Below are 25,308 nucleotides of genomic sequence, written 5' to 3' on the forward strand. Positions count from 1 at the left end.
CACAAATTCTGCTTTGGGTAACTCTCCAGAAATGGTTTACACAGAGCCTCCCTATCTTAGCCACCCCAGTCTGAGTTTCAGAGCCCTCCTACTAGACTTTCTCCCCTTGAGAAAAGTCCTAGGAAGTTACCCACTCATCCACTCAGATTCCCTGACTAAAGATCTTCTCTGCTCTGGGCACCTTTCCAGTCCAAGGCTTTACCGGACCAAGCACGTATCCCACACGCTGGACACCAATTAATGTAGCGGGCACGCTGAAGCCTCTACCAACTCAGGCCTCCAGGAGTGCTCACTCTTCTTCTTCAGTTGCTGCCACCAATTTTATTCAATAATTAAAAAAAAAACAATGTTGTTTCAAAACAAAAACTTGTTTATTGGTTTAACAAAATAAAGTAAGGAAATCATAGGATGTTAATCAAGGTCTCTCACTCACTGACACACACAGACTCTTCCTTCACTGATTATTTGGCTCACAGGCCCATAGACACACTCATCACTCACTCTCACAAAATCTCTCTCTAATCTCCCTTCTCTCTCATCATACACCCCTTTATATATTTCAGCTCCTCCCCCTTCTGCACCACCTTCCGTCCCCTCATTGGCTGATGTTCCACTGCCCAGCTGTGACGGACAGGTGAGGGCAGGGCTGAATGCTACACTCCCCCTTTTTTGTAATTTTATTACTTGTTTGGAGTTTTGTAAAACTTCCCACTTCTTAACACATATTGCAGTGAAATGATCCAATAGGATCACTTGCAACTGGTTTGCTAAACACTGCTTACTTACTCAGTTTACCCTCATGTAAAAACTTACTTTATTGTTATAGCTCATGCAGATTTCTCAGTCCTGGTCACTTTTTCTTTTTGACAATCTAAGGTCAGGTTAGCCTCACCCTCTGCTTTCAGAGCTATTGTTAACCCACTCATAAACACATAAAACACATTTAAATTAACAACCTGTTTATACTTATCTCCTGAAGTCTTCCTCACATTTCCTCTAAATCCTTTTTCCTAATGGATCTCTTGTGAGGCATTTGTCAGTGGCTTCGCTGGTCTGCCCTAGAAAGCCCAGATCATGCCCCCCCAAAAAACAATAAAAAAGAAAATAAAATAGTTGGTGCACGCCAGGACGGATCAGAGCCATCAAGGGTTTCTCCAGGAGCCAATCTGAAGGCTTCCTTCTGCCAATTTTTAGGCAACCACTTTATGCTTCAGGGTCCCTTCATGGTCACCAGTGAAGGGTCCAGGAATAATTCCTGGGCTTTTGGCTGTCTCTAACACATCAGTCAATCAGCCAGAGACTGAGAGATCCAATATCCACTCTCGCTGGAGTGCTATCCCTCCCTCTCACTGCAGAGAGATCCAATATATGCTGCAGAGAGATCCTTCTCCACACCCCTTGGCTCCTTCTATTCATGTTGAACTTATAAAATTCATGGAACTTATAAAGTGTGTAAATACACACACACACACACACACACACACACACACACACGGGAACATTGAGGAAGAGCTGCAGAGACTGACGGTTAAAGAAACCCGGGAAAGAAATGGCGGGAAAAGAGCGGAAGCTGAGGGTAGAGGTTGAGGTGGAGGTGGCAGATATAAAAAGGAAGGGGAGTTACTGCCAGTTTGAGAGTGGATCCGGATGCAGTATGGGAAAGACTCAGGATACCCAAAGAGGAGGCTGATTACTGGAGGAGGGAAATACCCCCAAGACCTTCTTATTGGGGTGAAGCTGAAGTAAAGGAGTGGAGAAGGAAATCAAGAGAGGAGAAGGAGAAAATGGAAAGAGAGAAACACGAAAAGTTAGAATTGAGAATAAGGGGAGCCCAGTTGAGGGGATACCCAGAGGACCATGGCAGACTGACATCCTTACTAGGGACCCCACTTGGGTGGATAAGTGGGATGAGGACATGGTCCCGTTACTAGAGGGAGAGACCAGACCGGTATTGAACCCAAATCTATCCTCGTATTGGCTCAGACCATGGAACTCTGAATGAGGGAACCCCTTTAAGGTTGAAGATTGAAAACTCCTTGCTGACCCGTTGTTGGAAGGTGACAGATGTTGGACTGTGTTTGCTGATACTGGTTTCCTGTTAAACACCGCAGTAAAGGTTACACCTGTTTCAAAACTTCGCAAGTCTGCTGATTTATTTGGACAAAAACAAGAGCCAGAGTTTGAACCCTCACATGTATACATGCTAAAAATTCCAGCTTGTTCTAGGACTACTCTATTTGGAACTTTGTCCTGCCAGGTGATACCAAAATGTTCAGCTTCCTCTCCTGCCATGCACAAAGGGTCCAGGACTCACTGCAGTACAGGAGTGTACTCAGGACACAAGCTCTATAGACCTGGATCTTGGTATTTGCCATCTGCTTCTTATTAAGCCATCCTCTCTTTGTGAGTCTAGAAAACATGGTAGCTGCTTTGCCAATACGTTTATCCAGCTTGACATCTAGGGAGAGAATGTCAGAGATCGTTGAGCTAAGGTACACAAAGTCATGAACAACCTCCAATTCTTGTGTGGAGGTGGTAATAGAGGCAGGAGTCCACATCCTGGCCCATGACTTGTGTTTTCTTCAGGCTGATTGGTAATCCAAATTCTTGGCAGACCTTGCTAAAGCAATTCATGAGTTGTAGGCGGTCTTCAGCAGAATGGGCAACAACAGCTGTGTCACTGGCGAAGAGGAAGTCCCGCATGCATTTCAGCTGGACCTCCAGAGGTAAGGGAATCCAAGGCTGCTTTTATTTCTGCTAAAGTTGGTTTGCTGTACTACTCTTCCAAGATAGGCAGGCACTCAATGTTATTTAACACCTCTTCGGTTACTCCATTCTCTCTGGAATATAACTCAGAGTAGTGGTGCACCCGGTGTTCCATCTGCTATCATATAAACTTTTGCTCATGAGGGCCACACTGGATATTTTCAACAATTTTGAGGGCCAAAGGAACAGAAACGTATGTGTGCACAGAAACACAGAAACACACACACACACACACACACACACACACACACACACACACACACACACACACACACACACACACCACACACCTGCCTGCCCCCTGCCCACCCCCTGCATGCATGCATCCCAATGTGCACAAATGGGCTGAAGGGAAAGGGCCGGATAAAATGGCAAGGGGGGCAGATGTGGCCCGTGGGCCATAATTTGGAGACCCCTGCTATAAACGAACACTTCAGATCACAGTTTATGAGCAGTTATAGCACAAAAGACAGGTGAAGGAGAACATTTAATTTTATTTTTTAGCCACAAACTCACCCAGAGTGGACAAAAATATGTGGGAACAGAGAGAGGATTGGTAGCTATAAAATGGGCCACTCATGCACTAGGATATTACATCTTAGGAGTAGAACTGGAAATAAAGATGGTTTTCTATAAGATGAATGGTATAAAGAAGCTTAGAAAAAAGCTATAGATGATAACTTAATATACAATATTCAACTAAAGAAGGCTGAGGTAAATAAGATTACTATTTATATTTGATGAGATTTCATGGACTTTGTGTTAGTAAAAGGAAAGGGTTATGTTCCCTCAGAAGAATCAATGCAGGTTTGGAAAGGAATACGACTCTGAAAATGGAGGAAAAATTGGTCCTATCTCTAGACAGTCCAAGTAGAAGGGAGCACATTATGTATTATTGTATTGTTTATGTGGTGTTGTGCTATTAAGGTCTTTTACTTATACAGTGGTGCCTCGCTTGACAACGTTAATTCGTTCCAGCGAAATCACTGTAGAGAGAAATTAAAAAAAAAACCCATTGAAACCCATTCAATGCATTCCAATGTGCAAAATACCTGCTCGTCCAGCAAAGATCCTCCATACGGTGGCCATTTTCTGGTGCCTGTAATGCAAGGAATCTGTCCCTAACACAGCGGGGAGCCATTTTCTACAGCCGGTGGCCATTTTGAAATTCAACGATCAGCTGTTTGTTGATCGTCGTAAAGCGAAAAATCGATTCCCGAAACAGGGAACTGATCAACGTTAAGTGAAATTCCCCCATCTAAACATCGTTTTGTGGTCGCAAAAACTTCAACGTTAAGCAGATTCGTCGTCCAGCGGGGTAATCGTCCAGTGGGGCACCAATGTATTTTTTTTGTCTTTTATTTTTGTTTTAAAAAAAGGATAAGTGTGTGTTTGCCCCTATGACAGATTTGAGTACAGAGGAATGCTTCACTGTCTTGTTGGGATTACCAATTGTCTCTTATTTCACTCATGATTATTGTCAAGCGACTTTTCTGTTTCCAAGTCATTTGCTTCACCTTGGATATTTGGTTTATTTTACTTCCAGTTTTAACAATGGACAGATCACTACACTGTGATCAAATTGCATCTACAGTATTCTATGTTCATTAGATACACTTCCAATCCCTTGGTTTTGCCTCTAGTGATGTATTAGCACTGCTTCCACCTTACCAGTATCCGCTAGAGATGGGGGTATTCGTATAAGAATATCCCCACGCAGCTGGAGTTAACGAGGGTCCAGCCCCTGGGGCCGGCCCATCCACTCTCTGCCACTGGCACCGCTCATCCTTCCAATTGCTCCTGAACATCGTTCTCTTCCCGGTTGTCTAGCTCCTCCTGGCAGAAGGAGGATGAGTCTCCCTGCAAGGCTGCCAAGTGGATAGCTGAGTGGCACTCCGGAGCAATTAGAAGGAAGAGAAGGGCTACTGGCAGAAACGTGAGTGGACGGTCAGGACCCCTCGTTAACTCCAGCTGTGTGGGGATATGCGTATACAAATACGAATACTCCCATCTCTAGTACAAGCAGCCACAAACTGATGCTAACATAATTTTGTAACTAGATTAAAGCAAATCCATTTTTTCCTGTACGATAATAATTCTCCCCGAGGACAAAAATACAACTGATACAGAATGCAAGCAATGTTTTTTTTAATGTGTGGGGTATCTAGTGTACAGCAGGAAAATGTTGTTTATTTTTAAAACCACAGGTAGTAATTGGGGTACTAGCACTGGTAAGAATAAAATAAAAATTCACGTTAGGGTAAAAAAAGCAAGAAAACTGAAATAAAAAACACATTTGTGTGAGGTGAAGGGGATCGGATTATATATACACATTATATATTGGAAGATTATATATTGGAAGATAGTGCTGTGCAGATAGAAGAGCCATACTGAGAAAGAACAAAAAAAAAAACACTACACCAGAAAAGGTGACTATTGCCGTTTTCCACTTACTTGCCTTCTACTGTTTGCTTCTCCCCTCGACTTATTAGTTGTGGGGGCTCCAAAGAATGCCTAGTGTCGCATAAATATGTAGCGGCTTCCGCATGCGCAGTAAGATTCTAGGCATGTCTGCTCACTTGTCAAATATCAGTGTGGTTACTGAGACTTTACTAATAAACGCTCAGCTCTTGGAAATGCAAAATCAACAAGTTTCCCATCTGATCTCAGCGTTTGCGGGTCTGGTGGTGGTACTGGTGCCAATCTGCCTAAGAGAAGTGTCTTGCTTAAACCGACACACGGTTAAATCAGAATTAGGACTCAGTCTTTTTACTCTTATATACGTGCACTAAAATTGTTGCAAAATCAAGTTACACGCTCCTCTGTTTTTCAGATAAAATAGGCATATACTAAGAGGGGGGAAAAGACCTTACCGTCAAAAATGTTTTGAAATTTATCACAGATACAAGTAAAGATATCGTTTTTGCTGTGGTTCAGCTCATTGGCACTCTGCCAGAGAAGGCTGGGCTTCTCTCTTTCCAGGGCTCCTTTCTTTCTGCTGACACCTTTTGGGTGGACGTCGTCAAGAGAGGGGAGGAGAAAGTGAAGCAAGCCGCGACGGAGAGACAGACGTTACTATAGCAATGCATTTTCTGCTTCCGTCAAGATGGCCGCCAGGACCGCTCGCCGCTCGCGCGCGTTGGAGAGGTGGGCCCGGCTGGTGCGCTCTTTGTCGCGCGGCGATGACGTACTCCGGAGGAGCGGCGGCTTCTCTCAGCAGCAGCACGGATCACAGTTTGTGGCGCTTGCGCGAGGGAAGATGGCGGGCGTCGCCAATGCTGTCGCCCCGCCGGGAAGTGGGGATGGTGGGCGACGAGGCGCCTCGGAACAGTCGTTGCTTCAGCCGGACAGCGGGCAGCGTCGGAGTAGTTTCACGGGCGGAGAATCTCGGTCGCCTCATCCGTCCCCTGCGCGTTCGGTACCTTCCTCTTCGAGTCCAGAGTTTCCTAATCCTGGACAACACCACAGAACCGAGACCCTGGGCTTCTACGAGAGCGATCGTCACAGACAGCAGAAGCTCAGCGGACCCTCAGGTGAGACGGGAAGTGGTGTCGGGTGGCATTGATCCTGCAGGGCTTGCTCCTGGGGATCAGTAGACGCACCCTTCTCTGTGTTAATGCTCATGTCTTGACTCTAGGAAGGTGCGAATAAGTAAAAGTGCATTACGTTGTCTCAAGCAAGGCAAGGTAAGAGAAAAGAAGTAGGTGAAAGTACCTCTGATCATGTGTAGAGTTACGCAAAATGGGAAAAGCCTGTGCATTTTTTTCTTCATCCGTTCACGCAGCAGTTGGCCCTGGCTAGCACTGGGTAAGAGATGCACTGTAGTTTTGAGTTTTTGGGAGGTATAGGTAGCACTTAAATTTTCTCGGAAGCACTTGTAAGCAAACTGTAAAGTCCTCTAATTCTCAGCATGGACTCTGAAATGCGTGAAGAAGAGGCTTTGTGAGGAAGTGTACTCTGTACCTAAGCAGGGCTTCTGTAGTATGGTAATAGGTTGCTGGCAGGGATTAAGCTCTGGCATTGTAAACAAATGTCAAGAGATCACCCTGGCTTTATAAGTCCAGGCACAAAGTCTCCATAGCCCCTTTTTTTCTCCATATAAATTAACAGTGGGATTTGGGAGGAATTTAGGTAGCAGTACTATGACTTACTGTTCAGAACTTGATGTGAAAATTTTTGTGGAGTGAGGAGGAAGCAGATACAAAAGTTATTTTCTCCCAAACATATGCTGCTGCTTTTGAAATTAAAAAATGCACGGAATGGATGAATTTTTTAGAACAGAGAAGTATTCTGCGTGTATGCATTGAATATGATGGCCTTAAATACTTGACTGAAGTCGTGTACTGTACTTTTGAAAAAATGTCACTTTTCCTCGTTTGGTCTTAAATTTCAGTGTTGTCAATCGTTTTAAGGAGTTGACATTTGCAGACATTTAGATTAATTCTTATGTATTGTCTGACAGCACTGGGTCACTCTTTCCAACTAGCCATGATATGATAATTTTGGTTTCTGAAGTTTGTTATTAGGCAAGTCAGCAGGAGCAAGCAGCTATTTTGGTTGATCTAATTTTAGGTACTCAGGTTTGGAGAAATCTAGTCTAGAGAGTTAGCAGCTCATTAAAAACTACTAAAGTTCATTCTGCATGGTAGTCTATTGGTATATTTGTAAAATAGGCACAAGTACTTATATGTCTAGAATTGACTTATTTTCCCCAAGTGGCAAATCAAGAACAGGAGACCTAATAAATACTGTTTAATTTTCATTGGCTTGGACATTACAGTGGGTGCATCCTCATATCATGATGTCTTAGATTTGGGACAGAATATTTGTCAACATATCTATTTGACCTCACAGTTTAAAAGTGAGAGGTGTCCTCATGCTGAATTGCATTCAGGGTTTTTGCTTCTTTGCTTTTTGTTCACTTGTTTTTTTGCAACCAAAGTGCATCTTAATAGTTGTTAGATATAATTATCCCTTTGTCTGTGATTCAGAAGATGAGACTTCTATGCTGCTAGGACATAAAAAGAACACCCTTGTTCAGATTTTAATTAGGCTTATTGTAAAAAAGAAAAAAAGGAAAATATCTTTATAGTATCTGCATAGTGTAGATGTCTGTGTGTTGATATCAGCAGTAGCTGTTGAAGCAGTTTTATTAAAATTCCTTATGGGAGTTAGGAGTAGTGAATTTTTGGTACACCAGATCTTTTGGGCTACCGTTCCCACAACCTTTTATCATTGTCACTGTGAGTTGGGGGTTCTGGAAGTTGTAGTCCAAACATCTTGCATGCCAAAGGATAGTTTGAAACACTTGAAAATGTAGAATGTTATTTATCAGACTTATTACTGTTAATTTGGAACAGTTAAAATAGTATTTTCCCAGATATTTCTTAAAATACTTTCGTTTCTTGCATTTTATTTTCAGTGAAGGTGCTAGAAACCCTCTGAGTAAACATTTAACATTGAGCATTGTTGTCAGGAATTTCGTTTATATAAATGTGCATTAGAACTTTTGGTGTATTTTAACTTGTTTTGTAGGATGAGATAAAACTGGTGGATGCCCAAGTATCTAAACTGATTATGTAATTTAGTATTATACTGTATCACTACCCTGTTTCCTGAAAATAAGACCTAACCTGAAAATAAGCCCTAATATGATTTTACAGGATGCTCGTAATTTAAACCCTACCCCCCAAAAAGCCCCAGTTAAGTGAAACCCTGCCCTCCACCATTGTGCAGCAACCAGAAGATTACATGACTGTATGTGAATAAATGTAGATTGTTGTACATGAAAAAAATAAAGCATCCCCAGAAAATAAGCCTCCCCCCTTTTTTTTTTGGAGTAAAAATTAATATAAGGCCTTGTCTTATTTTAGGGGAAACATGGTATTACTACAGCATGTGTGTCTTAAACTATCTGGAATCTCAGACAAGTCTTTACAGTGGTGCCTCGTATAACGAGTGCCCCGTTTAACGACGAATTCGCATAGCGATGGCAAAAATGACATCGCTTTTGCGATCGTATAACGAAGGTGCCTATGGGGAAAAACCGCTTTGCGATGTTTTCCCCATAGGCACCATTTCCCCCAGCTGAGCGGCGGGAGCCTCCAAAGGAGCGCTCCCACCACTCAGCTGGGGGAAAATGCCTGCGGTGGCCTTCGAAGGACCCTTCCGAAGGGTCCTTCTGAGGCCACCGCGGGGGGTGGGTGGGGGGTGTAAGCAGCCCCTTATCTCCAAAGAGATTTATGGGGGTGCCGGAGACTGGGATGAGTCTGAAATCCAGACAAACCTCTGACTGCTGAGCAGAGCCCTTAGGTCTCAGCAAGGTCCTGTCTAAACTTCTTCTTCAAAAGCCAATCTCCTTTATTAAGAAAGCAACACACACAGACAAATCCATGAGTTATACTCAGAATAATCTGGCTCTAAATCTTTGGTAGCAAACACACATGGCCAATCAGACATTCAGCTAGTCTGTACAAGAACCAATGCATGCAGATCAAATCATTACTGCTTTATTGAAAAGAATTGCTTTAGAAAAGGTTTCAGTTGATGGTAAAATAGTTCAGTAGGTACATTTTCATATCAAGACAAACGGAATACTCCCCTCCCCACTCCAGCTAGAAAAATAAAGAAATAGAATTATGCTAACTAATAAAAAGCATAACACAGTCCATCTCAGGTGTCTTGGGTCTTCATAGGCTGATGCTAGATGAAATCCAGTTGACTTCCATCAGTCCATGGTAGGAAAAATAGTCCATAGCAAAGCTACAATCCATTATGGGAAAAAGCACATGTCTGACCTTTCTCAGTCCAACTCCATCTTTTTTCAACTCCTTACCAACTTCCTTCTTCTTCCCAGAATTCTTCATAAGGAACACCCCCTCCTGGGTCTTGTTGTCCCGCCTAACTTTCTCATGAGAGCTTGAGAGTTGTTATCAAGTTTTGTGGCAGAATTATTTTGACTACGAAAGTCTCTGCTCTCTACTCATCTTAGCAACGAGATAATCAGAGAGCGAAGCTTCTCTGAAACAGCATGAAAAACTTTCCTACTACAGAACAGACTTTAAATCAAGATGGATGCTATTGGGACAATCTTAGGACTACATATCCCATTCTAATACACATAAAAACACAAATCATCACAGGGGGATCCGATGCCTGTCAGGCATCCTGGGCTCGGATCCCACTCGCCGCTGGTTACCCAGCCATGGCAGGGCTAGCCCCCGCGGGTCTGATCGAAGGCGCGGGGGGAAGGTGGGGAGATCGGGTGCCTGTCAGGCATCCTGGGCTCGGATCCCACCCGCCGCCGGTTACCCAGCCTTGGGTAACCGGCGGCGGGTGGGATCCAAGCCTGGGATGCCTGAAAGGCATCCGGATCCCCCCGCTCTCCCACCATCCCCCCGCGGCTTGGATCGAACCCGCGGGGGCTAGCCCTGCCATGGCTGGACTCCCAAGAGTCCAGCCATGCCCGGGATAGCCCCCGCGGGTCGGATCCAAGCCGCGGGGGGGAAGGTGTGGAGACACGATGCCTGTCAGGCATCCTGGGCTCGGCAGCACGGGGCGGCGGGGACAGGGTGGAGGGGTCCCCCCACCCACCCTGTCCCCTTCGCTGGCAGTCACCCCCTCCGCTTTCCCCAGCCTGGATCGGGCTCCTGGGAGTCCGATCTCGGCTAGGGAAGGCAGCGCAGGGCGGCGGGGACAGGGTGGAGGGGTCCCCCCACCCACCCACCCTGTCCCCTTCGCTGGCAGCCACCCCTGCCGCTTTCCCCAGCCTGGATCGGGCTCCTGGGAGTCCGATCTCGGCTAGGGAAGGCAGCGCGGGGCGGCGGGGTCAGGGTGAAGGGGTCCCGAAGGCTTCTAGGCTTTTGCCTGGAAGCCTTCGGGATCCCCCACCCCCCCACCCACCCTGTCCCTGCCAGTTTTTAACCGGGTTTTAATGCGTTTCAGTGGGCTTTTGTATTTCACTTTACGATGTTTCCATATAGCGATGTTAATCCTGGAACGGATTAACGTCGATATATGGGGCACCACTGTACTGGAATTAGGATCTATTAGATTAGATTTAGCTTTAAAAGTCAGTTGTTTGCACAAAGATACTCTCCCACCTCCCACCCTTTCCAGGCTCTAGAACAGTGGTCAGGGAACGGGGGGTAATTACCCCAAATGGGGTGAAATTGAAAATCCTGGGGGTAATGAGGACGCAACCCTAACCCCCTTCCCTCCTCCTCCTCTTCTGCCCGGAGGGGTCTCCGGTTGCCCAATTGCCCCCTTCCCACCCCCTTCTCCGGCCTGGCTGCAACCAAGCCACCTGCTGCTCTTGAACAGCCTCCCAGGAGCTACCTGCTGGCGGAGAAAGGGAACCCCCCCAAGGGGCCAAGAACTGAGCGTGGCCCCACCAGGTGGTGGCAGAGGAGGAGGAGGCAGCCTGGGTGTGGGCAGCCCTGGCGCAGTCGGCAGCTTTCAACTGACCACGCGTGACCGAGATCCTTCCTTTCAAATCAAGGGGGTAATGTCGGCGTATATAAATTTTTTAGGGGGTAAAATGTAAAAAAGTTCCCTGACCCCTGCTCTAGAACAGAGGACCTGAACCGGACTGGGCTGCAAAGACAGACCTCCCCCCGCACGCACTCCCCTCCCCACAGCTGCTTTGCACATGTGTGTGTGTGTGTGCCAGCGCCAGCATGAGCGCTCTCCTACCCCTTCATGCATGCGCCTGAGTGCCCGTGCGAAAGGGTGCACCTGCGTGCAGGTGCCTCATGCATGCGCGAAGGGGTGGGGGAGCACTCACGCCGGCACGGGCAGGCAGGCGCTCCCCCACTGCTTTGCGCATGTGCCCGAGTTCCCGAACACCCGCGTGGGCAGGCGTGAAGGTGCCCCTGTGCATGCGCGAAAGGGTGGGAGAGTGTGCACACTGGTGCTGGTAGGTGAGTGCTCCCCCACTGCTTCACGCATACGCCCAAGAGCGTGCATGCGCACCTGTGGGTGGGGCGCCTTCCTTGGAGGCTCAGCCAGTCCGTGGTCCCAAAATGGTTGGGGACTGCTGCTCTAGAAGACTAGGGAGCTGCTCTTTCATCCCTCACACTCTGCTAGAAAGAGCGTGACAGGTATTGACATGAGGTTCCTTTGAATCTTTGTTCTGCTAAGGTTGCCGATTTGTCACCTTGATCTTGTGCCTTCCATAAGGTGCTGTGACACAGGATTACAGTACTGTGTTTTCATGTGGATTAAACATATTAAAGTTTAAACTATATTAACTGGAATTCTATTCGTGTTACTATATGGTTTGCAAAAACTTGCCATGTCTAATTGCTAAGGTACCAGAATGCATCTCAGTTGTGCAGTCAGGAGTGTAACCAGGCCATGGTAAGTTATCGGATAATATGACAGTGGTGGGGCTCATAAATAAGAACAATGAGTCTGCTTATAGAAAGGAAGTACAAAGGTTGATACTTTGGTGTAAAGAAAATCATTTCACACTTAACATCAAAAAAACTAAAGAACTCATAATTGATTTTGGGAGGAAGAGAAATGTACATTTACCACTGTACATAAACGGTGAGGAAGTGGAGAGAGTTGGTAGTTTTAAATTTCTGGGTACTTACATTTCAGAGGACCTCTCATGGACTATAAATGCCAACATGCTAATGAAGAAGGCACAAAAGAGGCTATTTCCTGAGAATGCTCGGCAAGTTAAATTTATCTCAGCATTTACTTCTGTCATACTATCGTAGCACCATTGAGAGTGTCCTAACCTATGGCATTCTGGCATGGTTTGGGAGTAGCTCTGTAGCGGACAAAAAAGCTCTACAGAGAACCATTAAAATTGCCCAGAATATCATCGGGCTCCAGCTACCAACCCTGGATGACATCTTCATATCCCGCTGTCTGAGGAAGTCACACAGCATCCTGAGAGACTCTTCCCATCCTGCTTATAAATTTTTTGAACTGTTACCGTCTGGCAGAAGATAGAGAACAATTAAGACTCGGACCACACGTTTTCTGAATAGTTTTTATCCCAGAGCTATAATTGCACTTAATAATGAGCTTAAAGACCACCAGTAGTGAATAATTAGTTGGACTGTGTTACTTGGCCTGCGGTGTAGATGTTTGTATTTTTAGTGGGGGACTTTTAGTGGGTGGGGAGTGTTTGGGGAATTTTATGTGTGTGCATGTGTCTGGTTTCTGGGTGTCTGTGAATTTCGTTGTATGGGTATACTGTGTATATACTTACAATGACAATAAATTATTATTATTATTATTATTATTACTATTACTATTACTATTACTATTACTATGATGATGATGATGATGATGCAAACCTTACATGAATACCAATAGGATTCTAGCCACATTAACCAGTTAGCATGATTAGAAACGTATGCATCTTTCAGTAAACTAGAAGTGTTTTGTTGTGAGTCTTGTTGTCTGCAAGTGCCAGCATAAGGTAAGTAAAGAATTGCAACAATGCCTGCTACATAAGAATAGCTGAAGCAGCAAAAATTAAAGAAGCATCTGGAACATTCCCATACTGTCTCCGACAGTGGTGCCATCTCCCACTGAGCATAATGTTGCAATTTCCCCACATTCTTAAATACATTGTTCAAAATATGAAAACGGCAGAAATGACCTTTTGTTTTTTGGTACAGTGTAATATTTTTTTATTTGGTATGCAGGAACATGAGTATTTTTTTCTTCATCTAACCACTTCTCCTTTTAACCTGGAAAAGAGAGATAGAGAATGTGTAGGTATTTTTAAGAAAGATCTCCCACGGTACACAATCCTTGCGTCCTCAGTTGTAGGAATAGAACTGGAGTGCCTGTTAGGTATTTGTTTTTAAGAGTCCTGAAATAGGATACCTGAAACATTCTGACAAGAAAAGATGGGTGTTATTCATTATTCCTTTAATACTGTCATTTTAGGTTAGGTATCTCAGTGGATACCTGTTTGTGCATTCTTAATTCTCTAGATATGGGACAAAATGATATGATCCCATGCCATACATATTCATATATATGGATTATGTCCTTGTCCTGGGCTTTGTAGTCTTCTATTCATTGATTTCAGTGTGAATCAGAATTCTTTAGCCATATCTTGATCACATTAGAGGATTTTGAGGAGCTCTGGTGGTTGTAAGGAGGAAAGGACAAGAGGTTTGCTTCCTTTAAAATGCCTTCCATTCTTAAATTTCAAGCCACAGAAATCCAACTAACATCTTGTTGTCTCCAAGATGTCAAATATTCTCCCTGCTTCACCTGCTGGACTTATACTGTTCTTTTTATAGGTTTGTTTAGCATAATTATGGTATGGTGGTACAGATACAATGGATGGGAGATCTTTGACGGGAAAGAGAATAATCCTGTTCCTACCCAGCAGCTTAAGTAGGGCTGTAAAATTTCTAGTATTTTTTATGTGTGGTGAGGGAGATCATGTTTTCCGTTTCTTTGGAGAAAACATGGAAGATGCTGTGAAAAAAATGAAATATGCAGATTTATTTTGTATTTACTTAGCAAATCTAAACTGTTTTGCTACTTTAGTAACTTAAAATGAACTGTGGACAATGTATTATAGCCTGCTGTTCTGTAGTTTTATGAAGATTTAAACAACAAAATTCCAGTGGCAACTTAAAGTCTAACAAGTTGTGGTTTGTGTGAACTTTGTGGACTACAGTACATTTTGTCAGATGCATCAGACATAGTGGGCTGCAGTCGACTAAAGCTTGTCAGATAAAACGTACTCATTTTTAAAGTGCCACTGGATTCTTGTTTTTTTGTCTTTTACAACAGCCTAATGTGTCTAGATTCTAAAAGTTTTGGAAAGTGTAAGGGAAAATCCTCTTGGTTTACATGTGCCTAAGTAAACTCATGTAGGTTGTGGTCATGAATTGCTTCTAATTAACTAAGTCCTGGTCATGCAACTGGCATGTAACCAGCCTTCTTGTGTTACAGTAACATGCTCTGTGTGAGGCTGCCTTTAAAGATAGGTCAGGAACAATAATACAGCCAGACTGCGGACTCATGCTGGTTACAGGGTGCATATAACCCCCAATTACAACAACTTAATGGTTACAAATGTGTTTCTGGGCCCAATTAAAAGTGCTGGTTAAACACTTTATGGCTTGGGTCCAGGCTGTTTGAAGAATCATATCACACTATATGAGCTTTCTCAGCTTTTAAGATTTTTTGGGAAGGCCCTGCTCTCAATCCCACTGCTTTCAAAGGCATGCATGATGGGAACATGAGAAAGGGGTTCTCTGAGGTTTTCTCCCAAGTTTGGAATCTTCTGGTATCTGCTAAAGACTCTTAGATATGGTGGCTTTGCTTTTTAAAGTATTCCCTTAAAAGTTTTTATAATGTTTATGTGATAAATTTTTTTCTATTATCTTATGTTTAATTGTTTTTAATTATACAGTGGTGCCCCGCATAGCGAGGTTAATCCATTCCGGATTAACCTTCGCTATGGGGAAACATCGCTAAATGGAATGGGGAAACCCAAATGGGCACAAAACTCACCGTTCAGCGATGTTCCTCCATAGCGGTAGCCATTTTCGCGCCCTCGATAAGCGAGGGCAGGGCGTGAAAACGCTGTGCGTGGCCATTTTGGGTTGTCCGGCGGCCATTTTTGAACCGCTGAATAGCTGATCCCCCGATGTCACAATGCGAACATCGGTAAGCGAAATGCTTACCGATCTTCGCAATGCGAGTTTTGCCCATTGCGACCGTCGGTATGCCTTCGCATTAGCGATCCCAAGAAATAGATCGGTATGCGAATTCATCGTTATACAGTGCGCTCGTTAAGCGAGGCACCACTGTATATTTATTGTCGTTTTGGCTTTACTTGTGTTTTAATTATTGTACACCACCTTGAGTCCCTTTATGGAAGAAAGGCAGCATAGAAATGCTCTAAAATGCAGGAAAGAAAGAAAGGCAACTGGCAGTTTGCCGACATGATTTACATCACTTCATTTAAGCAAGCCATAGTGTCCTTAGTTTTAATCAAACTAGAATTACATATTTACACAGTGTCAAATATGAGGGAGCAAATTGCGGTAAGTCAAACATACTAATTTTTGCACTGTGGAAAAAAATCGAGGGGAAGGAAGCTATCAATACTATAATTATCAAAATAGATTATTTAGTTTGTGGATGTAGACACAAGATACTTTGCTGTCACCATTAACTAGGAATTGAAGTAGGGAGGTCATTTGAACAATCTGAACAATTTTCTAACAATTTAAATATTAGAAAACTGCCATTGAATGTTTTGGTAAGTAGGATTTGGTTTTTCGCTGTGTTTAATAATCGAGTTCAAGAGTTGTGTTATCTTTTGGTGAATGTAATTGTGTGTTAGTGAATGTAATTGTGTTTTGGCAAATGCTCAGAAACAAGAGTAGTTGCTGAAGAAGGAACAGTACATAAGTTGTACTGTCAGTTTGCCTAGATATCTGCATTGTCATGCTGCTTGTCATGCTGAGGAAACCAATGCTCTCCAAGGAGCGTGAGTACTCGGCCTTCCTCCCACCCAGTGAACCTGTACAGATAGGTGGAAATTTACTCAGCAGGTGTCTAGTGATCTCCATCCTCTCCCCAGTTACAAAGTTAATTGGAAGGTGGGAAATTGTAGCTGTGAAGAAATCTAACAAAGGAAAACCTCAGTATCTCCAGAAAATTATTCTTGAAAATTTCACAAATCTATTTCAACTTAGTTTCATTAGTCAGAACCAATTTTTGAAACATGGGTTTCTAGATAATCAATACTTATGCAAATTCCTAGGATTATGTGTGTTACGTGGTGTCCAGTTATAGCAACCCTAACAGATATTTTAGGGCATATGAGATTCTTAAGGAATGATTTTATTACCATTTTCATAGCCAAGGGCAGATTTGAGCAGAGATCTTCTTAAACCCAGTTAGAGATAGTGCTTTGTCTTGGTCTGTGAGTCATCAAACTTGTCCCCCAGTGACCCCAGTTTGTTGTTTGTTGGGTCATATTATTTCTGGTAGGCAAAAAAAAAGCCCGTGGGGCATAGCAAGATGAGGCAAAGCAGGGAGCAAAGCAATCCTGCTTTCCCTCCTCTTGCTGTGCCCCGCAGGGCATAGCAAAGATGAGTGGGAAAGGGATCAAAATGATCCTACTGCTGCAGGATTGCTTTGATCCCTGCTTTACCTCTGCTTGCTATGCCCTTGCTTTCCCTGCTTTCCCTTGTCTTGTGCCCCTTGGGGCATATCAAGAGGAGGGGGAAAGGGATCAAAGTGATTCCACAGCAGTGCGGCTGCAGGATTGCTTAGATCCCTTTCCCCCTCCTTTTGCTATGCCCCACTCTTGCTATGCTCTGTGGGGAAAGCAGGGAATGAAGGGACAAATATAAAAGGGTTATATTTGTTGCTTTGTATTCGTTGGGGTATCTGGACCCCCAGAATATGAAGCAATGAATATCTGACAAATCAGAATCTAGTCCCAGTCCGTCACTGTAGCCTGTACAGTGGTACCTCGCTAGACAGTTACCCCACATGACAGTTTTTTCACTAGACATTGACTTTTTGCGATCGCTATAGCGATTCACAAAACAGTGATTTCTATGGGGGAATTTCGCTGGACAGTGTTTGGTCCCTGCTTCGCAAACCAATTTTCGCTAGACAATGATTTTGACAGCTCCCTCTGTGCTCGCAAAATGGGTGTTTTCGGGACCTAAGCTTCGCAAGACAGCTGTTTAAGCAGCTGATCGGCGGTTCGCAAAGCGGCTTTCCTATGGCTGATATTCGCTAGACAACAACGATTCTTCCCCATTGGAATGCATTAAACAGGTTTCAATGCATTCCAGTGGGGAAGTGCTTTTCGCTAGACAATGATTTCTCTAAAAAGCGATTTCAGTGGAATGGATTATCATCATCTAGCAAGACACCACTGTACTATACTACTACACTGACTCACTTGAATGAGTGAAGGGGGGATATTAAAACAAAGTGTTAAAACCTTTTTTAAATGCATAATTAATTAAATCTAAAATACTTTAAAAATGCATTTCCTCCCTCCCCTCTGTAATTGGGACATCATGGTGCAGGGGTCTTGGATTTTTCCCTTTGCAAGTATAGAGCACAGACATTGTTTTCAATTTAAGCTAAAGAATTTTGTGGCTGTAATTCAGACTATAGGAGCTTGGATATTGGTAGGTGTGACATCCGCCCGGGTCATGCATGTTCATATGCTATCTGCATATACCAATGGGAGTCCTGGAGGGGCGGAGTCATGAGGTATAAGAGACTCAGCAGCAGCAGTAGGAGATAGACATAGATGGGGTTTTAAGACAGAGAGATTTGGAGTTTGGGCGGGAGAGTGGTGGTTGAGAGGGATAAAGGAGAATGTTTGTTTAAGAGTTAATAACATATACTTAAGTAATAGGATTCTGGCCAGTCGATTTTTTTATAGCAGGTACCAAACACTCTATGGCCAAAATCCTATTAGTGGAAGCCCAATTATAACTTTTGAGACATTCCTCCCTCATAAACAAAGCATGCCTGATGTGATTCTTAGGGCACAGGCATGGACACTGGCTTAGTGCATGCATATGTATGCCTTGAGACTCATGACACACATTGGTTTTCCAGTGGGGAACAGATTGACAGTTATTGTTTGGCTTATATGAAGCAACAGGATTTTGGCTTATGTCTGAAGTGAATGACAAATATGCTTCATATGATTCTAACTGATAACCTTGCTTAGTGGTTATTCCGTAATTAATCATTAATCATTAATAAAACATTTGATTAAAAAAAGCTATTGCATTTACTAGTTCAACTCAACTGTAGTTTGCTGTTATGTCTTGTACTGGCTGTTTGATCAAATTTATATATATTCCATTAAACTGAAAGGAAGTGGTTATGAAGTGGATTGTACAAGGACAGCACTTATTTGTACTCCTGAGATTATAGCAGGATGGGATGTGCCATAGAAGAAAAACAAATAGACGTCTTTTGATATGTATTTTAGAAACTTGTGTTTGATCACATTAAGCCATATCCATGCTTTTACTTTTGTAGGAAGGCTGGGATACAAATGTAACAGACTGTTTGGTTTTCTCAGAACATACCAAACTTTCCACCTCTATTTACATAGCTTTGAAAAATATCCAAAAATCATTGCAGTTTTGTAAGTGGGTAATGCTTTTGACCTGACACATAAATATCTGAAGTACAGTAGTAATTATTAAGTACTGTTCACTATATTTCTTTCTGGCTATAATCATAAATATGTTCACTGAGAATTAATTTCTATTGTATTCAGTGTAGTTAGGGAATCATACTTAATGGTTATAACCTCAGTGTACTGTGAAGGATTATTACTGATGTTTATATTTCTGTTACAATGTACTTGCTTGTTAGTATATGTGACTGTTGTTTAGGAGTGTTCATTTCTCTTGCTGCTACCAGTTTGCAGCAAGCAGTGTATGTCTTGTGTAGTCCAGAAGTTTTGAAATGCTGCATGATTTTAGCAATGAGAACATCATATTTAGTGAAACAAAATAAGAAAAGAGAAGTTCTGTTTTGAGCTTTAAAAAATAGAGACACATTTTTGTACTGCTACAAAGTACTTAACCTGGATTTGAAACCATATGTGCTTTTGAGAGGTACATTAAGCTTGACTCTCTGAGGAGTATGTATGTAGTACATATACTGTACTTTCAAATGTTTGTAACCATCTCACTTTATATTTTAAGTGCATACTTACTCTCAGAAACAGTGACATGTCACTGATCCCTCAGCTATTTTTAGCTGTAGGCATATTGAATTGTGATAGGAAAATTAACTTTAAAACATTACAGTGGTGCCTCGCATAACGAGCGCACCGTTTAACGATGAATCTGCATATCGATGCGGATTTTGCGATCGCATACGTGATCGCATACCGATGTTTTATCGCATTGCGATGGGGGAACAGCTGTTCGGCGGTTCCAAAATGGCCGCTGGAACACCCAAAATGGCCACTGGAACACCCAAAATGGCCGCCGGAACACCCAAAATGGCTGCCGGAACACCCAAAATGGCCACCAGAACACCCAAAATGGCCACCGGAACACCCAAAATGGCCGCCGGAACATGGGGAAACATCGCAGAACGGTGGGTTTTGGGCCCATTTGGAACGCATTAAACGAAGGCTTTTCCATTCCGTTTAGCGATGTTTCCTCACAGCGAAGGTTAATCCGGAACAGATTAACCTCGCTATGTGGGGCACTACTGTATATATTTTAAATAAATGTTAATATTTAGTTATGGTTGTGGTGATACAAGGAGTAGATCCAGAGACTCTACCATTTTAATCCATTTCCAATTAAAATGGCCATGAATGTGCTGGAAACCCCTCAAACACCTGTTTCCTTGGATGACCAAAAAATGAAGCTGGCAACTAAAAATACATGTGGCATACATTTATGCTGCTCACAGCTGTTGCTTTCCTTGTTCATTTGGGAGACAGTCTGACATAACAGAATCAAAATCACTGGCAGCATTGAAATTTTCGGTAGTGGCTGCTCCACTCTGGAAATCTCTACCTGTCGAGGTGTGACTGGATCCCACCCTCCTGAGCTTCCACAAGCAAAATAAAATGTGGCTTTTTACCCAGACCTTCATCTGCCATCCAGACTGGGTGATATTATGTGGGTGGAGTAAGGTTTTGTTCATTTTCTTTTTATATATTTAATATGGTTTTAATATTTTTAGCTGTATGTTTTATAATACTTTGTATGCTGTCCAGAGTAGTGGCATGCTCACTAAATGGGTGGGTATAAATTTAAATAAATAAATGCATAAACAAACAAATAAAGAAAAAAAATTAAAAAATAGTTGGACTATTGTCAGAAAACAGGAAAGGCAGTGAAAAAAAACTGATTAGCTGCAGCTGGGACAATTTTCTTATGTCTCCCAGCCTCCTGGATAGTATGGTTGTTGTGAGCAGATGATAATATTCTTCTTTCTATATTCCCAAACTTGTTGGGTCAGATAGGCAAATTTTAGTCATAACCACCAATCCACATTGCAGACAAATCTATACAAACACACACACACACATCCTGTGTATCTTTGAGTGTGTGGAGACCTTCATGTCAGAGAGATGGAGAAATGCAAGCACATGTAGTTGTAGTAGCACAGCACAATAACAATCCTCTTCTTACCAGCCTGTACTTGACACCTTTGCCTCAAATAGCTCTTCTTCCTTTATTTTATACAGTATTTGAAAATGTACCCTGCCTTGCTACTAACTTGGGGAGATTCACAGTGTGATTAAAAGTTGTGGCAAAATGATTAATTAATGTTACGATCACTCAGTTATGGATTATGGTCAGCCCACCTGTTCTTGCATGTTCACTTCTACTATTTTAGAAAGCTGGAATAGGACTAGCATGTTTTATGGTTCTAATCAATATTGGTAAGAATTCCTTTCCTTTCTCCTTCATTTCCTTGTTAGAAATATTAAAGATTTGATTGGTGGGATTAGTAGAATTAAGGTGACACCGCCTATTTTTCATTTCTCATCACTGCTGCTCACTTTGTTTCTCCTCTCACTCTGTGTAAAGCTCCTTCCCAAATGCAGTGTCACTTTCATCCCTCATCCAGTATTGTTTTCCTTTCAGAAGTTATTCACTCTGAAAATATTTTCTTTCCAAATTTCCTCCTTCCAAAGGAGGCAAGGTGCTCAACCACGAGACAACTGTGTGACCATTTTCCAAAACAGCACAAACTGCCAATCTGATGGTTCATGCCCATCTGTAAGAGTAGTAGATGCTCTTGACTAGATTGAGCCAACAGATGTCTGTGTGCTGTTTCATTCAAGACTGTTAACAACAGAGACTTTCCTTAGATATATGAGACAAGATGCAGAGTCTCTAATTAAATTTGGGTCTGACAAGTGAAACCTTTCCAGATTTTCCCTGTCAAAAAGGATAAAATGTTGCAATTTCTACTGCTTATACATGCTGTGCTTGCAGAAAGGTGTGTACCAGTACATTTTTGTTTAACGTTTTAGGAACATAATGTTCATGTTTTAAGTGGTTCCATTTTAAATATCAAAATTTTATTTTAGTAAATTAGCCCATCCTTTCCAAGGTCTGGCAGTTTGTAAGTTTGAACATGGATTAAAACAAAGCACTTGAACAGAAACATTGACCTTTGAAAACTATCCAGCCAAGCCAAGGACATGCCTAAAGAAATGCTTGTGTTTCTTTTGGGGCATGGACAGAGAGGGAGAGGGTGCACCTCAGAGAAGAAACTCTGGCCTTGCAACAATCAACATTTAAGAGTCTACTATTAAATGTTGCTTTGTGTGCTCTGTTTGGCAACAGCCTTGAGAAGATTATCAAGAATCAGCATGAAATTTGTTACCAGGAGAGGTGGTCTTTTAAGGAAATGTTATGAGTTGTCGTGTAACACTGCAAACGTTAAGTTTTGTGGTGAAACTGACATAAATGTTTCATCTTCTGCAGGCAGCTCCCGTTGGTACTTTTACATACAATAGGGTAGTGTCACAAGTTAGAGGCGTAAGATGCGGAGGGTTTAGAAACTTAGAAAAATGTAAGAAGGAGGTTGGGGTCTAGGTAAGATGAATTCAGCGATTAGTGGGAATGAGTCAAGTTTAAATGAAAACCCCAAAGCATGAAAGAGAGTCTCTTTCATGTTTTGGGTTTTTCATTTAAACACGAAGCATGTAATTTGTGTTCTTTCAATAATTGCCAAAAGAGTGCCTCTAAAACATGAATGATTTGTGTTTATGAAAGTTCCCACTTTCATGTGAACTTTCAGTGCGCTTTTGTCTGTCGAATTACCTAAGAAATTTTTCATTCAACAGTATCATGATGGCTGTTGGCAGCCAATCAGAATGTCTGAGGAAGTGAAAAGGACCTGAAACTCAATGAAGAGTGCTCTTTTTGCTTCAGTTGTTTCTTGTGGGATTGCTGTGTGTTGATCTGATGATTGCCTATCTGCCCGGCTCAATCTTAGATCCTTTTGCCCCCCCCCCTTTTAATTTCTTTGGGTTAATTTTTGTTGCTGTCAGGCAGACTGCCTGTGCCAGCATGCCTCCCTGTTATTATTTTCTAGATTTTTTTTTGCTTGCTTGCTTTTCTTGATTTTTGGAAGAGGGACTGTAGGGAGGTTCCTATTTATTTTCATGTGTGTTTGTGTGTATGTGTATGTGTTGCTTTCCCTGTTTGATTTATTTTACTCAGCTAATTTATTGTCTATTTATTTTGCTGAACATGCATATGAAAAGTTGTTTTAGACTATTTTGTTTGCTTCTGTGAGAGTGAATGTGGGCCAGGGGGTGGACTTTGTGTTTTTGCTATTGCACCACTGAGATGTGTGAATATGACAATATAAAATACTGTTTCCGTAGCTCTGATGATGATTTTTCTTTCTCATGTATTTTTGCCTGCTTTTGGAGTAGATTGATTTGTTACTGTATTGCCTATGCTTTTTTGTAATAGTTTTTATGGTTTTTTACGGCCTTTGGAGTACCAAAACGAAATGAGACTTTTTTGTATGTAAAAATTGAAAGACTAGCATACAAAAAGAAAGGAAAAGAAAGAAATACACACTCTCAAAGAACCCAAGACAAAAAAAAATATGGGGGGGGTAAATGCCATGCACATCCCTAATGATCAGAGTCTATATAGCATACATATCAGGATGTAAAGGGCAGGCTGAGGTTATCCAAAGGCTAGAGAGTGTGAAGGAATGGGATGCATGCACAGGTAAATGGTGGAAAGTAGATGAAAACAGATAAGGAGTACAGCCATCCACAGAGTTAGGAGTTGTTGGGGCATTCAATGCACAGCAGGCCTTCTTCCTTTAATTGGCACATTCACTAGCTTACTTTTTGTAGGTCCAATCAGCATGGCTGCTGGAAGGGGGTGTCAGGGAGAAAGGCAGATTCTGTTCTTCTGTTGGTCAGAAGTTGACACTAGAATTGAGTGCAACATCAAAGATGAGGAACAGAAGGACAAATAGTAGAATAGGATGAAGTCTAGGGGAGAAATTGATTTAAATTTCTAGTTTTATTTCACCTTTTTTTCCTGTGATATCAGTTGTTTTGATTTAAACCAACCTGCACTGGCTTAAGAAATGTTTTGAGAGCAGAGAATGGCTATGTAGAGTCTATATGATTTTTAATTAGGTTTTATTACATTTGACTTGTTACATTTTTTTTCTTCGGATACAGATCTTTCGCTGTTGAGGTTCATCAATGCAGAGCTTACAAGGGGTTACTTTCTTGAACATAATGAAGCAAAGTATACAGAAAGGAGAGAGCGAGTGTACACATGCATGCGGATACCAAGAGAACTGGAAAAGGTAAGCTGTTTTCTCAACATTCAGTGGGCCTGCTCTGCTTTGGGCACTACTCAGTTTCAGCCAATATGAGAGATTTATTCTAAGATCACTCTGGATTTGAGCTTGCTTTATATATGAGTGATACCATAATAGAATAGATCAGGGCATATTCAGAGAACCAGAGGGAACAGAATGTGCAGCCAGAGTTTAATTTGTTGTATTCTCTCCAGTGGTTCCAGTGCCAAGGGGGAGGGAGTGTTTTTTTAAAAAAGTTTTCAAAAGCAGCTTGTCTTTGGCAATATGTTGTCAGTGAGCAGATGCACTGATAGCATTTATATTTTGTTTCTCACTTAAGAGTGTGGTCCCACCGGCAATTTGAATTGATTCCTGTTCCCACTTTTTATATGATGTTCAAGTAATGTGGTATATAAATTAGTAGCTGTGTTTACTTTAACTGAAAGGTGATTCGATTTATTTCTGGTAATTCAAACCACTTTTGGCAGCTAGACAGAGGAACTTGACTCATTTTGTTTCTGTTCTGGGAGAACTCTGTTCTCTTTATGACTTTATCATTTAAAAAAAAGTGATACATCGCTAAATTGATGCCTGCATTCATCTGTGGTGCCATCAGGTATCATATACAGTGGTGCCTCGCTTGACGACATTAATTCATTCCAGCGAAAACACTGTAGAGCGAAAATGTCAAACAAAATAAAAAACCCATTGAAACGCATTGAAAACCGTTCAGTGCGTTCCAATGGGCTGAATACCTACTCGTCCAGCGAAGATCCTCCATACGGCAGCCATTTTTGCTGCCTGTAAAGCGAGGAATCCACCCTAGAAAACAGCGGGGGGCCATTTTCTTCAGCCGGTGGCCATTTTGAAACCCTACAATCAGCTGTTTGCTGATCTTTGTTAAGCGAAAATCGGTTCCCGAATCAGGGAACCAATCATCTCACAGCAAAAACAACCCATTTAAACCATCGTTTTGCGATCGCAAAAGCCATCGCAAAAACATCAATGTAAAGCGGATTCGTCGTAGAGCAGGGTAATCGTCCAGCAGGGCACGACTGTAGTTTGAAGAATAAAAAGGGGGAAGCACTGTAGAGCAGTGGTTCTTAACCTTTGTTACTCGGATGCTTTTGAACTGCAATTCCCAGAAACCCCAGTCAGGACAGCTGGTGGTGAAGGCTTCTGGGAGTTGCAGTCCAAAACTCCTGAGTAACCCAA

At 42.4% G+C, this 25,308-nt stretch overlaps 1 protein-coding gene and 1 long non-coding RNA gene across 6 annotated transcripts in view; one reads left to right on the forward strand and one right to left on the reverse strand.

Annotated features, from left to right (window-relative positions):
• The window catches only part of LOC144589448 (uncharacterized), a 29,468-nt gene extending 24,163 nt beyond the window's left edge, over window positions 1-5,305 (reverse strand). The window contains exon 1 of the long non-coding RNA XR_013545549.1: window positions 5,221-5,305. This is a non-coding gene — a long non-coding RNA (uncharacterized LOC144589448). The remainder of the gene's footprint in view (window positions 1-5,220) is intronic.
• Window positions 5,306-5,923: 618 nt separating this feature from the next.
• The window catches only part of TAPT1 (transmembrane anterior posterior transformation 1), a 165,451-nt gene continuing 146,066 nt past the window's right edge, over window positions 5,924-25,308 (forward strand). The window contains exons 1-2 of one of the 5 annotated variants that reach the window (XM_020806576.3): window positions 5,924-6,299; window positions 23,969-24,099. In XM_020806576.3, the coding sequence (XP_020662235.2) occupies window positions 6,026-6,299; window positions 23,969-24,099 (405 nt within the window). In that variant the 5' untranslated portion in view covers window positions 5,924-6,025. The remainder of the gene's footprint in view (window positions 6,300-23,968; window positions 24,100-25,308) is intronic. The other 4 variants (XM_020806574.3, XM_020806575.3, XM_073001067.2 and 1 more) reach the window with 4 other exon arrangements.

This window comes from Pogona vitticeps, chromosome 5, assembly GCF_051106095.1.
Source record: "Pogona vitticeps strain Pit_001003342236 chromosome 5, PviZW2.1, whole genome shotgun sequence".
NCBI lineage: Eukaryota > Metazoa > Chordata > Lepidosauria > Squamata > Agamidae > Pogona > Pogona vitticeps.